The sequence below is a fragment of the Stegastes partitus genome, unplaced genomic scaffold (assembly GCF_000690725.1).
Source record: "Stegastes partitus isolate 25-593 unplaced genomic scaffold, Stegastes_partitus-1.0.2 Scaffold383, whole genome shotgun sequence".
NCBI classification, from domain to species: Eukaryota; Metazoa; Chordata; class Actinopteri; family Pomacentridae; genus Stegastes; species Stegastes partitus.
This window is the reverse complement of record NW_007578114.1, coordinates 2515-16555: the sequence shown is the minus strand read 5'-3', so window position 1 is coordinate 16555 and position 14041 is coordinate 2515. Positions and strand designations below refer to the sequence as shown.

Genomic DNA, 14041 nt, shown 5'->3' with positions numbered 1-14041 from the left:
TCATGTATTTTTTTTTGGTGTAAATCCAATTTACTGTAGCTGTAATTCTGTGATTCTTCTGCGTCAGACCCACCAGAGTTCAGCCCAGATCAGCCGGCAGAGGTCCAGGTGGTGGAGGATGACATGGCAACCATCCCGCTGCTGGTCTCAGCTAACCCAGAAGAGGTCTCCTGCATTTGGCTGCACCGCAGGGAGAAGCTGGTCAAAGGTGATCCAGGGCTGTGTGATGGCTCTATAAACCAGGTCCTAGTTGAGCTGAGCCAGCAAGTAAGCACTCAGCTCTGCCATTCAGGGTCTGAATAAAACATGGCAGGTTAGCCAGCATGGGACCCTGCCAAATGTGATTCTCATTACGGCTCTAATGTATGCAGTCTAAATGAGGATTGCTGTCTCCCTGAATACAACACAACGGTTCTAAACCTGGCTTCTCCTCCAGGCCGGTGTCATCAGGGCCCTGCTGCACCCACTCGCTTTTTTTTTTTCTTTTTTTTTGTTAACTCTGTTAGCTCCATTATACACAGCCGACACCATAATTTGACTGTATCTTGAATGCAAGAAACCCACCTCTTACATTTTGAGTGCTGCGGTACAGAAGGTGTCTCTCACGCAGCCTATTGTTAGGTTGATGTGGGAATCCAGCCAGGCCAATCAATAATGCAGGATTAGATGTCACTTAGAGACCACTGGCCAGAGGACATGCAGTTGATGAGCATGTAATGAATACTTAATTTACCATCGGTTTGCATGTGTGTGTGTGTGTTTTTGTAAAGAGGGGGATTTGCGGTACCACTGGTCAGACGACTACTCGCTGGAGATCAAGAACGTGACGAGGAAAGATGCCGGGGTTTACACTGTCGAGTGTGCAAATGAAGAAGGCGTCAAGCAGACCTCCATCAAACTGGACGTTCAGTGTAAGACCCTGAGCTCAGAGGATGGCTGAGCAGACACGTGCATCTTTTCAACTCTCACAAACGTTTATGACTGTACTTCTGCAGAGAGGGAGAGCTCATAGTCTGATTCATGGGAAAACGGACAAAAGAGAGAAAAGTTAAAAAATGAGAGAAAGGATGGGAGAGAAACTAGAAACAGTACTTTTATTATAATCATTGCCTGCAGTCTATTCATTATTTATCTATCTTTTCAGAGGCTTTAACAGACGCACCTGTGGGTCCTGTAGGTCAACTGCATCATTTATCTCCATTGAATAGCATGCTACCTTTAAATAAGGAGACTGGGAAGACTTTCTCCTGCTCATATAATTGTCCTTTTTTTTTTTTTTTTTGCACTGAATTAGAATCTCTAGGCTGCTGTTTCTGAACTGTTCTTAAGTTGCAAAATATCAGCACCGTCAGTGCATCCAGGCTGACGAACTGAGACAACACTGACTTTCAGCTCCTCCCCACCAAACGTGCCGCTTTCATTAGGCCTCCATCCAAGGCCGTCCACCTCCACTGCAGCCCCGGGCCCTGCCTCGAGCTCCAGGCCCTTCTGCCCCGATACTGATGATTTAATAATGGGAGTGTTGAAAATGTAGGTCTCCCCGATTCACCAAAAGCCCATGGTACATGCCTAATGGATTCTGCCATCCTGATCGGACTGGGCTTGACAGTTGTAGATATTCATTATGTATGGAGGATTGTAGTAGCTTTTATATGTGGCGGTGTAGCCCACTTAACAATGTCGGTCTTGGTTAGGAGGCCAACATGGGTGGATTCCACTAACCCAGAGGTCTGTGTCTTGCTAGTGTTTCCCACCACTGTTCTTCAAGAGGAACACAGGTTTCGACAAGTAGGCACTAATGGCCTTACTGTTGCAAGTACATGGCACCCGTGGGAAGTATAAAAAGTTTGTGAGGTAGAGGCGAACAAAGAAAAGACGAGGAGCCATGTTGTCAAGGAGGAGAGAAAAAATTAATGGATAGATGGAGGAAGGAAGAAAGAAATGAAAGGAGAGGCAATTAGTCAGTCTGCTATGTTCAGAGTTGGGATGTGCTCTCCTTGGAGGGCTTCATGGGTCACATGGCGAGTTTTTTAGTTTGGTTGCGGACGCTCCAACATATAGACAAGTTAATGGTATTGTATCCAAAAGCACAGAGGCCGATTACAATGGGGTTATGAACATTTTCAAAGGCAAACAAGTGTAAGAGTAATTACAGCAATGCGGCATGCTTATTTAATGGATTGCCAAACAATTTGTCTCAGGCTGACATTGTCCCTTTTTTCTTACTTTCAGACGCTCCCAGTGTCAAAGCAGAGAAAGATCCCGTGTTGGTGAACCTGGGGGAAACCGCGGACCTGATATGCGTGGCTGATGCCAACCCCATTTTATTTGGCATGTTCTCCTGGAAGTGGCTGGTGAGAGCTACGCATGCACAGAAACAGCCGTCCGCCTAAATTATATTTCCTTTATCTGGCTTCTTTTCCATTATTTTATCCATTCTTGCCGTTTATCACTGGCCTTTGTAAATGCACAGATGCACCATATTTCACTGGCTCTAACTATCCTTCCACCCCACCTCTTCCTGCTCCGCACTCTGCCCAAATCCAGAAAAATAGCTTTCATTACTGCTGCGTGACTAAAGGGCACATTCGTCAATGTGGCGTGGTCTCTGTATCTACTGATGCTTTCTCCGGTCTAACCCACCCCCTGGCAGTAGAGTGTGTCCCGCTTTCAACCTGCGCTGCCCCTCCTTTTCCTCTTTCCCTGTGGCTCTCCAGCCTTTGGCATTATCCTTCTCTGTCCTTAGAGCTTGTTCCATCGAACGCCCTTCCCATCCAGACCTCAAGCCCTGATGGTTTCCGGCTCAACTCCCTCTCCCCCCTCCACCCTCTACCTGTCTCGCTCTCACGCTGCAAGACAGGTAGACAGCTATCACCCAGGAGGAGGGGAGTGTGTACTGAGGGATAGCGGCTGTCTTCTGCTCGTTCCCCCTCACTCTGTCTTCCGCAGGGAGAAGGGGAGGTGGAGCTGGAAGAGGAGACCCAGGAAGATGAATCAGGCCTTCTGACCATCCGTGATGTGACTCGGGCTCACGCTGGTCTTTACCGGTGCACAGCGAATAATGGCATCGCGCTCCCTGCCAGTGTGGATGTGCGGCTGGTGGTGCAGTGTGAGTTCACGGTATTTATTTTCAGTGTCACAGCAAAAACAGAACATTCACAGAGATTTGTGAGGACATGCACACGTTTGTGTACCTGTCAATACGTGCACGGGTACATTTACTCTTGTGCTGTGTCGGGGTGGGGTGGGGGGGTTCTGCGTGATTAATCCTGGCGCCTATCTTGTCTGGTGTAGTTAAACCTCAGCTTCAGAAAGGACCGCAATGGAGGAAGGTCGGAAGCAGAGGGGATGGCACTGCTACAGCCGAGGTCGTGTGCCAGGCAGAGGGCATTCCTCGTGTCGACTTCTCTTGGGAAAAAAACGGTGTGCGCTTGGATTTTGCAAGCCCCAGGTCAGAAGGAATGAGTTTTCCATTATGTTCACAGCTTTAGGTTACATATTGATGAATCCTTACAGTTCAACCCAAACATTTTGCTATTTCTTGCCGCTTCACTGGGCTACTAAATCCAGATTTAGTGCATTTTATACTCTGCTATTCACTATGCAAATACCTGTTTAATGCTTCTTTGATGTGTGAAATTGGATGACATAGTGCAATCTGCAGGACATCACAATGCCTGCTGTCGGTCTGCTCAGGATTTGTCTTTCTTTCTATGTGTGTGTGTGTGTGTGTGTGTGTGGGCGTGCATATGTTTGTGCTGCAGGTATGAGGAGCGGACGGTGAGGGAGGGCTCCTTCCACACCAGCACAGTTCGAGTGGTAAATGTGAGCGCAGCCCTGGACTACGCTGTCTTCAGCTGCACAGCTCGCAACTCACTTGGGGAAGACAAGCTCGACATCCAGCTCGTCAGCACAAGTACTGTATCCGTGTACATTTCTCTGGGTTTTTTTTTTTTTGTGGGTGTGTGTCTCCAGGTGACTGCAGTTCTCTCCACATCAGCCTTTGTCAATGTGCTGCAAAAACCACAAATTGCTATAATGTCCACTTTTCATGAGCTAAGAAAAACAACCCCGGCTCGGCTTGGTGGAAGTGTATTTTTAAGATAATCCAGCAGGTTTTTTTTTTTTAATTCTCTGAACCCCAAAACTCAGCGGTGAGTTTGAAAGGCATGTTATCTTTAAAGAAATTACACCATTTATCACAGCCAGACACTGTAGAAACAGAAGGAATGATTGGATTTTTAACTTTCAGACGGTCCATGAAACTATTATGCGTCTCATTTTTTTAAAAAATAAAATAAACCAACCAAACTAAAATAAACTGTTTGCATCAGATCTTGTGAAAACTTTGCGACAGAGAAGTCATGGCGCTTACAGAGAGCAGAGAGTATGGAAACAATTCAAAGGGAGTGAGAAGAAAATAAAACTTGTTCCATAAAATACATGCAGCATGGCTCAAAAACAGTATACAAGTTTAAAGATACAGTCAGCATGGTGAAACGTCTTTCTGGAGCTGATGTGCAGAGTAGAGTGAAGAGCACCTGCTTTGTAGAGGTTGTAAAAATGCAATAACTAGAGCAATAACTTTTTTCTAGCATTGGTCACAGCTGTTGAAAATATCAGTACATGGTGAGTCAACTTCCTTTTTTATTGCCTTTTTATGATTTATAACATTACATTTGTGTCATACTGTACAAAAGACTTTTCTTTTTTTTGTTCTCTGCTTCTAGTCATAGTTGTGCTATTCCCATAGAGGTGCAGTGAAAATGATTAAATAGTTAATTTAGTTTCAGATGTAGGAGAATTTTCTCATTTCACAAACACTTTATCCATCAGTGTAGTTGCAAAATGTTTGTTGTCTGGTAATCTGGCCACCACAAACAGTTTATGATTGAGTCTGTGTTCTCAGTAACACACAAAAGAGGCTGATTAAGAACTGTTAGGAAGCCAGACATCTAAAAAAAGATGCAGAGCCAGATGAATACCGACAGTCAGAAGAATGAACCACAGTGTGAATGCATGCTGGTTCGGTCGCTTTGTTAGTCTTTTCGCCCCCTAGTGGACAAAACTCACCCACGGCTGCTTTAAATAAATGGCAAATGATCAAAGTCAATGGTTGTGGCACACAACATGTAGGGATTATGCATATCACATGCTTGGCAGTGGAGCGCTAATTTTTCCTTTGGTTCTAATTTGGCAGCATTTCAAAAATAACTGGATCTGTGCTGCCTCGTCCAAATTTTATCAGCCTTTTTCAGCCACATTACAATAGTTTCGCTTCGACCATTGAACATCCAGATTTCTGTAAACTGGAGAGAGTTGTTGCTCCTGAGAGTCAGCCCCTTTAAGTAAACTTATTCCACCGCTCTATCTCCACCTTATCATTTAGCCCGTAGCGCTACTTCACTTCTTCCTCAGATAATGCTGCAGTGATATGCTTTACTCTCCCGGCATGCTTAGACTTTTCTACCTTCGAGCTACCCGTGTATCTGGTGCACTACCTCCATTATCAACACAGTCCAGCTCTCAGCACAAGCCCACAGCCATCGTTGGACACATTTAATGTTTACTACAAAAACCATAAAATACAATCCAATATTGGCCCTGTTTTTTCCCCAGTCATTTTTTTTTTTTTTTTGAGCTGTGAATATTCATAATTAATCTGACGCAGTGATAATAAATTTTATATGCTTCCTTATCATTTTAGAGCCCGAGAGGAAGAGAGAGTTTTTTTTTTTTTCTTTCTCTCCTTAGCATGGTGCTTTTTGGATTTGAAGGAGACGAGATCCACATAAGGCTGACCCCTTTGCCCCGGAATCTTATGAGTGGAGCTGATAGTGAGAATTATTTACTTTGCAAACTGGGCTGCAGCCTGGAGCCACAGACGAGTAGAGCATCTCCTTCTTATGTTGCTACTCGACTATCTCTCCTCCTTCTCTCCTTGACTATCTCTCCCTCTGCCCCCAAAACCACCCGTCTTTTTTTTTTTTTTTTTCCTCCCTATGCTCCAAATGCAAAATAATCCACTTTCCCTTCACTACCCTGACTGAAGTAGTGCCTTGTGTCAGACTGAAGGCCTGGATATAGGCTCCTTTGATCTTTGTTCACAATATTGATAATAATCTAGGCGCTTTATCCTTCATTGCATAACTCTGGGTGGATAAATTGGACAAATCAGTCACTTTGTTCTGTGAGGGATCAGCCAAAGCTTTGCCCCGTGTTTCCTGATCAGTCATTCAACGAAACACAACCCTAAGCAGAAGCAAATGAGGAGCAATGCAAAGCCGTTGCTGTCAGAAAAAAAGATTTGTTTCCTTAAGAAGCCCGCGGAATAAACTGCGATTAAGAAGATATAAACTGTTGAGGAAACAAAGCGGCTTTGCAGGCTCGCTGACAAGTTTTGACCGCAGCGATCATCTCTCCTCCCCGATATAATTTTTATTCACTATTTTTTTTTTTTTTTTCATTATTTGTCGTCGGTGGTTATTACCAGTTTTTCCTCATTAAATGTTCCAGACTCATATTGTAGCACTTGAAATTATGTGTTGTGAGTCACAGCTTGAAATCATACAATTATACAACAACAACGTAGTCCACCCACAAATCAAACATTTTTCTGTGAGGTAAACAGTTATTACCAGCCGTTCTGTCATGTATATCTTAACAAAAAACAACATTTTGCTTTCAAAAACTGAGAATATCTTCATTTTCTATCATGAAAAAACATCCGCTCCGCGCTCACATTCAGCAATATCATTTTGTCTATTTATGCCGTCTTCATAGCAAAGAGGTAGGCCTAAGGAAGGCACAAGCCTATAGACCTCATGTGGTATTTCAGAGTCTGCAAATATAATCACTCGACTATATAATGGCAAATATCTCCGTTTCTTAGCACCAAAAGCCTTTTCAAATAGCCCCCCGTTGAGTGAAGGCATTCAGCTCTCGCACAAAATCGAGGAACACATTCGGGGTTTTTTTTTTTTTCCACCTCTCTTCTTTTATTTCAGATCACCCAGATCCTCCTTCATCGTTTCGCCAAGTCGGCGTCACCCACGACTCTGTCACGCTGGAGTGGATCCCCGGCTTCGATGGGGGTTTGCGGCAAAGATTCCGCATGAGGTGAAAAAGCCAAGAAAAAGATGTTAGCGGAAGAATGACACCCTTTTATACTGTCAAAGAACTGTACTTGACGGAGACTTTTTCTGGTTGACAGGTACCGTTGGGCTCAGTCAATCAGTTCGCTGTACATGGATGTCTTTCCTCCCAGTGCAACTTCATTCACTGTTACTGGTCTGCAGCCTGTCACCACCTACAACTTCTCCGTCAACGCCCTCAATGCAATCGGAGAGAGTGGCTATGCTGACAACAATGCAGTACTGACCATCACCACCAAGGGTCAGTTTGGAGTAACCCCAGTCTGAAGGGGCTAAACAGCACAAGCACCTTCCTTTTAATAAAATTCAACACGAGCTTGTTATGCACAGATGTGTGCTTTTGTTCTTTCTTTCCCCACAGAGAGGCCAGAGCCAGAAGAAGTCCCATCAGATGAAGACTCAGTCTCACAGAGTAAGTCTTTAACTACAGCTCCCCGGAAAAAAGCTCTTAAGGGCAGTTGGAAATTGATGTTTGCACAGCAGCTAGCTTCATTTGGCTAAATCATGTTAATGTATGCACCTCCAAGGCTGTTAATGTTTGCTCTACAGGAGTAGCGGTTGTCATGGCACCCACCCATACTTTTTCCCCTCTGCTAGTTTTTAATCAATAAAGACAATTGAGAGACTGGTTGGGTCTGTCTCAGCCGGTTTTATCTCCACAAATTTCCATATTACTTCCTCTTAAACTTTCATTGTTGCACACCGAGATAATGTTTCTAATGTTTTGCAAACTAGGTGCAAGCGGGCTGCCGGCCTATCTCGCCGCAGTGCTCACAGCGGTGCTCGGAGTCCTGCTGGTGTCGAATTCGCTGGGCTGTTACTTCGGACTGAGGTGGAAAAAGAGGCGAGGCCTGACAGGTAACCGTAATTACCTTTTCATCCGTGGATGGGAGAGTGTTTCTTCCATCACTTTCTGTCATTGAAATGTTCTGATTCCTCAACAAAAAACTCCGAAGAGATTACACTGAACCATGATGCAATTGTCAGCTCAGCATCTCACTCTCCCCTCATCTCTCCATGTCCCTCTTTCTGTTCGTCTACCCTGTCTCCTCTCCTTTTGCTCATTCTCTAAGCCTCTACCTCCCACCACATTCATCCTTCAAAGCTGTCACTTCTGCGTTTCATCCATATCTTTTATCTCATTTGCTTGCTTTATGTCCTTCCTCTATCCCTCCTTTTGTCTCTTTCAATTTGTTCTTCAGTGTAAGTGTCAAGGTTTCTCGCTCAATCTTGTATTTTTTATTCCTCACCTTCCTCTGCCCTCTGATTTTTGCATAGATTTTTTTTTTTGCCCATAGCTTACTTGTCTTTCATTCACTCTCCCTCTCCAGCCTTTTTTTATTGCCTTATCAATTTCATTGCAAAGGATGCGATGCTCCTCTCCTCAACTTCTAATTTTCCTGATACTAAGCCTCTTTCCTCCTGTTTCTGTATACCCCCAGCAGGGGGTAGAGAGGGCAGTGTATTGGATGGAAAGAAGAATGAAGAGGAGGGGTAAGTTAAGGCCCTGCAGTGGAAGTAATAAAGATACACACATCCAATCTACCCCAGTAAGTCTGAGACCTGATCCACTGGCTGATCGAAAACAGCCAGACAGGCAAAATAACAAGCTTCTGTCAATATCCATTTATATTAGTGTCATCAAACTCGCACCACAATCCTGCAATAAACGGGCATTGAGAACTTAATGTATGCAGGGAGCAAGTTGCCATGTGTGCTGAGTGCTTTATATCTCTGAGAATCCTCACCGGGGGCTAATTATTAAGTGTTTCTGGGAAATAAATCATGTAGATGACAAAATCTGATTTGTCTGCGCAGGTCAAGTCAATCAACTGTAAGAAACTCCAATAAGTATGAGAGCAGAGAAAAGATCAACACTGCAGCCCAGCGCACCCTCCTCATTGACTCTGGATCCGAAACAGACAGCAATGCCTACGAGAGCTATGCGGCGGTAAGAGCTGGAGGGAGGAGGAGGAGGAGGAGGAAAAGGAGGAGGAGGAGGGAAGAGCAGGTTGAGGAAAGAGAAAAGGGCAATTGAAAAAATATGCAGAGACACAGAGAAGGTTGAGTAAACAGATGAGGGGAGGAAAGAGGTTAGGCAGAGGGTGAAGGGATCTGGCAGGAGAGGAAGTGGAGAATTCAGCCATAACAAGGAAAATGGATAGATAAACTAATGAAACCTTTAGCTGTGCACAGAGATGGAACATAGATCAATACTTCACAATTAGCATTCAAAATACACATCGATCCGGGAGAAATTATCATTTTGTACTTTAAGAAAGGCCAACAAGGATTTGAACCTTGAAGAAAACTGTTTAGTGAGCTAAAAGAAAACAGATAACACTGTGCTATCAGAGCAGCACGAATCCTCAAATTCCCACAGAGGCACAATTCAGCTCACCTCTAATTTACCTATATTTCCTCATTTACCTGTAGAGATTTCTGGTCTTTACTGGAAACGGTTTGTTTTTATTATATCTCCGCAGCGGCGACGGTTAAAGCCAGAGACATTATGTTTTCCGGGTTGTCCATCCGTCCTAATCTCACGAACGTGATGTGTCTTGAACGCCTCGAGGAAATTTCTTCAAATTGGGCACAAATGTTCACTTAGACTCGAAGATGACCTGATTAGATTTTGGTGGTCAAAGGTCTCTGTGATCTCACGTCCGTCCGTCCCATTCTTATGAATACAATAGATCAGGAATGTCTAGAGGGAATTCAATTACATCCGTTACAAAAATTCACTTGGACTCATAGATGAACAGATAAGGATTTGGAGGGAAAAGGTCACTATGATCTCATGAAACACGTTTTCGGCCATAAATCAAGAATTCATAAGCAAATTAGGACACAATTTCCGACAAATGTCTAGAAGAATAAAATGATAAAGCTGAAGTCTGACTCATCTGGTTTGCATGTTGCCGTTTTCAAAATCCTCTTCGTCAAAGACCTCTGAGCAGATGTTTACACACTGTAAAGGTTTGCAGTGGTTCTGGATTGTGTAGCATGTCAGGCCCACTCAGTTTTTCCAGCAAATTGGCCATTTTTTTTGACAGTGTTTGCATCCCTGCATGCAGAACAACTGCCCCATCGCTATTTTGAAGGGGCATCATCACTACATCCTGGGCTTATTAACATCCAAGACGATTCTGATTGGTTTAAATAAATGCAAACAAACCAGAGCATTTTTATTTATTTTTTTCCCCCTCATAGGAAAATGATAATGAATTGCTGCCATTCCCCAGCACTGTGGATATAGATCTGACTATGCAAGACTGAGCCTGCACAGACATTGATGTAAACTGCAACTTGACTGGTTAGCAGAGGCATACAACCGTGAGGCAGTAAATCTATTTTGGCCAGGTTTTGAGATGCCCGTCTGTAAAATTTCTGCCAGCATTCTAAAGTCCAGCCTCACAGTATTAAAAACAGAACAACATCATTCTATAAACAAGTCCCTATTACTGTGAATAGGCCAGAAACATCACCCATTTTGATATTTGCTATTGCTATCTTCTTCTTCTACAGTTTCAATTAGGCCTGGAATATTTAAACAAACAAAAACAACAACCAAAAAAATAATGTATGGGAGATATACATTACTTTAGAAAATGAAGTGACATATAAGTGCTGTACCTGAATGGTTGCCTACTTCTAGAGGCTAGTGGGGGTGAAAGAAAATCAGGTGAAATGTTTCCAAGAATCCCCTGAAACCCCCTCGGCGCTGATAGAAAACATGTGGAATTGCCATTTAAAAAGAAGTCACTTCAGGTCAAAGCTGATCTGACGCTATCTCCTTTGTTTTACTCATTTCAGGAACGTTCCCATTATTATTATCCCACTGGTGAATACATGCCGCCTCTCAGTCCTCACCGTGAGGAAACACGTGGGCTCGGTAAGACGCAACTGTACCTTAGAGTAAACAAGACAACAATAAACACCACTTGTGTCCAAAAAAAAAAAAGACGCAGCGTGTGCCAGCACTGTATCCGTCCTAGTTTAGCCTTGTAGCAAATATTTTAGCAGATCTTCAGGTACAAGATTTAATCATCCCTTTTTTTTTTTTTTTGATCACCAAGACGTCACCCGCCTCCCTGTGGACTCTCAAAGCCACGTGTATGAAGATGTAAGAGATGTTGGTTTGTACCGGGACATACCGGCTTTTCTGCCTCAACAAAGGAACGACTGGCCAACCTCCCCTCAGGTCCGTACATGAACTCTGATTATTTACATTACTTAATATCAGATGAAAGATAAAGAAAATAGATAATGGTGACTGAGATGCGATCTGTCTCTTCGCAGGGCACCGAGAGACTGAAGCACTTCATGGATGTTCAACAGCTGCAGAGAGATTCTGATCTTCCTTTTGAACTACGAGGAGAGTTGGTTTAGAACGAGAGAGATAAGGTTAAACGCATAAACTATGACTCAGAAGCCGTCATTAAGGAGAGGCTTGTGTAGCAGATATTCGTTTTTTTTGTTTTTTTTCTCTCTTAATTCTTTTTGTACGGTATCTCTCAAGTCACCTTGCATGAACCTGTCAAGAGCAGGAACGCTTGATGTAAAATGCCATATAAAGCAGCATTTCACCTTTCAAGTGTTTTGAGTTTTCACCGTGTATATTGTGATCATTTAACATCATTTTCTTCAAAGGATCGAGTTGACCTAATGTACAACAACCCGAACAAGACGAGCAGAAGGAAGAAAGGCAGAATGATTTGGTGAAAAAAAGAAGAAGATGTGAACACCTCAGTGACCTTGTGCAATCAGAGATGTCATAATGATGCTACGCTGCGTGCCTTTTCTTTTATTACGCTTCAGTATCTTCGTGTTTTTGAGCCACCAGCTTATTTTATTCTGCGTCTGCTATCCCTCCCTAACCATTACCCTCTTCCTTGGAGCCACAGCTCCATTTGCCTTGGCCTGCAGGGAGACATGAATCAGTCACTTAAAGACAAAAATGAACTGACATCTTTGTGGTTGGCACCGGGGCAAGAAGCAGCACAAACTCTCAGTGCCACCCAAGCAAATATCCTCCTCCTTCTGAGCCGACATCAGCATTTTCTAGCGTGCATCTAGATGAGAAGCCGGAGACAGAGGCCAGTCCCTCCGCCCGTCTGCCACAAAGAGTTTTCAGATCTCACAGTTAGTCTGCGGGAATCCCTACAATAGGATCGTGCTGAGTGGTATTTAGCACAGTAATGTCTTCAGGAGGTAAAGCCATATCTAGGGCCAGACTCTAATCCTGTTTTCTCTCGGATTGAAGTTCAGCTCACAACATCAGTGACAGAGAGAAACCATGCAGGGAATTTGTCTCACTGAGAGTGGGCAGCCACAGTGAGATAGAGACCAGCAGAAGAGAGGGTTAGGCTAAGCTCCGACTGTGGCCACCGCTACAAAAAAAAATCTTCTCTTCTCTAGTTCAAGGAAAAGCAGTTTACTGTAGGCGTTTACTCAACAGCCTGCGCGATAATCTTTATTTATCGAGCATTTTTCCAAACAGAAATTGCTTTCCACAAAACAGCAAATCAATAAATTATGAAAATAACGTATAAAATTGAACAGAATTACATATTAAAGTGCACAGAACCAGCTTTAGTGATATAAGTTGAAGAAATAAAAATGTTCTAGCGCTAGTAGCTATGTGAAGCTGCACTTGCACACAGCAACGCTTTGAGCCAAATTCTTAGATCAACATGCAATTATATCTCACAGTGACAACGCTAACATGCTGATATTTAGCATGTGTAGTGTTTACCCAGCTCAACATCTTAGTTTAGCCGGAAAGGAAGTTAATATTTGCTCATTAGCACTAAACACAAAGTGCAGATGAGGCTGGAGGTTTCTTTCAGAAACTCGAAATTACATTTCTGACCTGTTGATGGTGCTATATGAAGACTCAGTGTGACATCCACACACACAAAAAAAAAATATATATATATATATATATACCAACGCCTAAAAGAGACTAAAGAAAAAGACAGATATTCTTTATGGTATAAGTATGCTTTTATGATGACGTTCAATAATGAAGCTGCTGACTGAACCTGTCAGGTATTTGTTCAGGCAGGTCGTTCCAGAGCACCAAGACCTTGACTAAATATAATGAACAAAACAAACACAGCATTTCATATTTAATTAAATTCTATGCATTCTTTTCAACACAGGGGAAGGAGTACTTGTAGTTCCAACACGTGGCGTCTCTATGGATGCCATGAATGTGCACGCTGTATTCCAAATGATAATAATTAGCAGCTGTACACCAGCAATGACAATTCAGTCCACCGTTTGTATCACGTGGTGTAGTGTAGGTTGTCGATGCTGCTTGTGGAATGTTGTCCCGCTCTTCGTGTAGGGCTCGGTGAAGTTGACAGACGTTTTGGTGGACAAGATCATCAGGCGCGTTCATTAGGAGGTGCTGGATGGGTGTCTGGAGAGTATGTAGGCCGGGGAATTACTGCAGCGTTTTCATCTGCTACAGAAGGCATCTTCTCTCTACATGGGAGTGCGTGTTGGAATGTCAAGTGATGGTGGTGGATGAACGGGACAACCGCGGATGTGAGGGCTTCATCTCGATATCGTTCGAGGTTAACATTGATGAAACAAAGATATACCATCACTCCGCTACCACTCTTCGCACAATGCTGACATCCGCACAGCCAAAAGCGACGTCTAATAACAAGTGGCAGATGAAAATGAAAAAAAACAAACATTCTCTATCTTTCTAAACATAATGCGAGGTTGCCCACTGGAGATGATTACAATACTGTTTTGCTGCTAGTTCAAGGAATTCATGTGGGCGACGAGATCACAAACTGGCTGCCCGCGGTCGATTTCTTAGCGTTTGAGCAGATATTCTCTGATTGTTCACAACAATAACGTCATTA

The 14041-nt window shown here is 43.4% G+C and overlaps 1 protein-coding gene across 1 annotated transcript in view; it reads left to right on the top strand.

The window, feature by feature from the left end:
- nphs1 (NPHS1 adhesion molecule, nephrin) overlaps positions 1–11738 on the top strand; it is a 36716-nt gene extending 24978 nt beyond the window's left edge. Inside the window, exons 14-28 of the mRNA XM_008284981.1 lie at positions 68–208; positions 771–911; positions 2233–2354; positions 2950–3109; positions 3295–3451; positions 3765–3916; positions 7008–7119; positions 7214–7395; positions 7516–7566; positions 7890–8012; positions 8597–8648; positions 8973–9105; positions 10971–11049; positions 11234–11358; positions 11457–11738. Of these exons, the coding sequence (XP_008283203.1) occupies positions 68–208; positions 771–911; positions 2233–2354; positions 2950–3109; positions 3295–3451; positions 3765–3916; positions 7008–7119; positions 7214–7395; positions 7516–7566; positions 7890–8012; positions 8597–8648; positions 8973–9105; positions 10971–11049; positions 11234–11358; positions 11457–11546 (1820 nt within the window). The 3' untranslated portion in view covers positions 11547–11738. The remainder of the gene's footprint in view (positions 1–67; positions 209–770; positions 912–2232; positions 2355–2949; positions 3110–3294; positions 3452–3764; positions 3917–7007; positions 7120–7213; positions 7396–7515; positions 7567–7889; positions 8013–8596; positions 8649–8972; positions 9106–10970; positions 11050–11233; positions 11359–11456) is intronic.
- The last annotated feature ends 2303 nt before the right edge of the window (positions 11739–14041 follow it).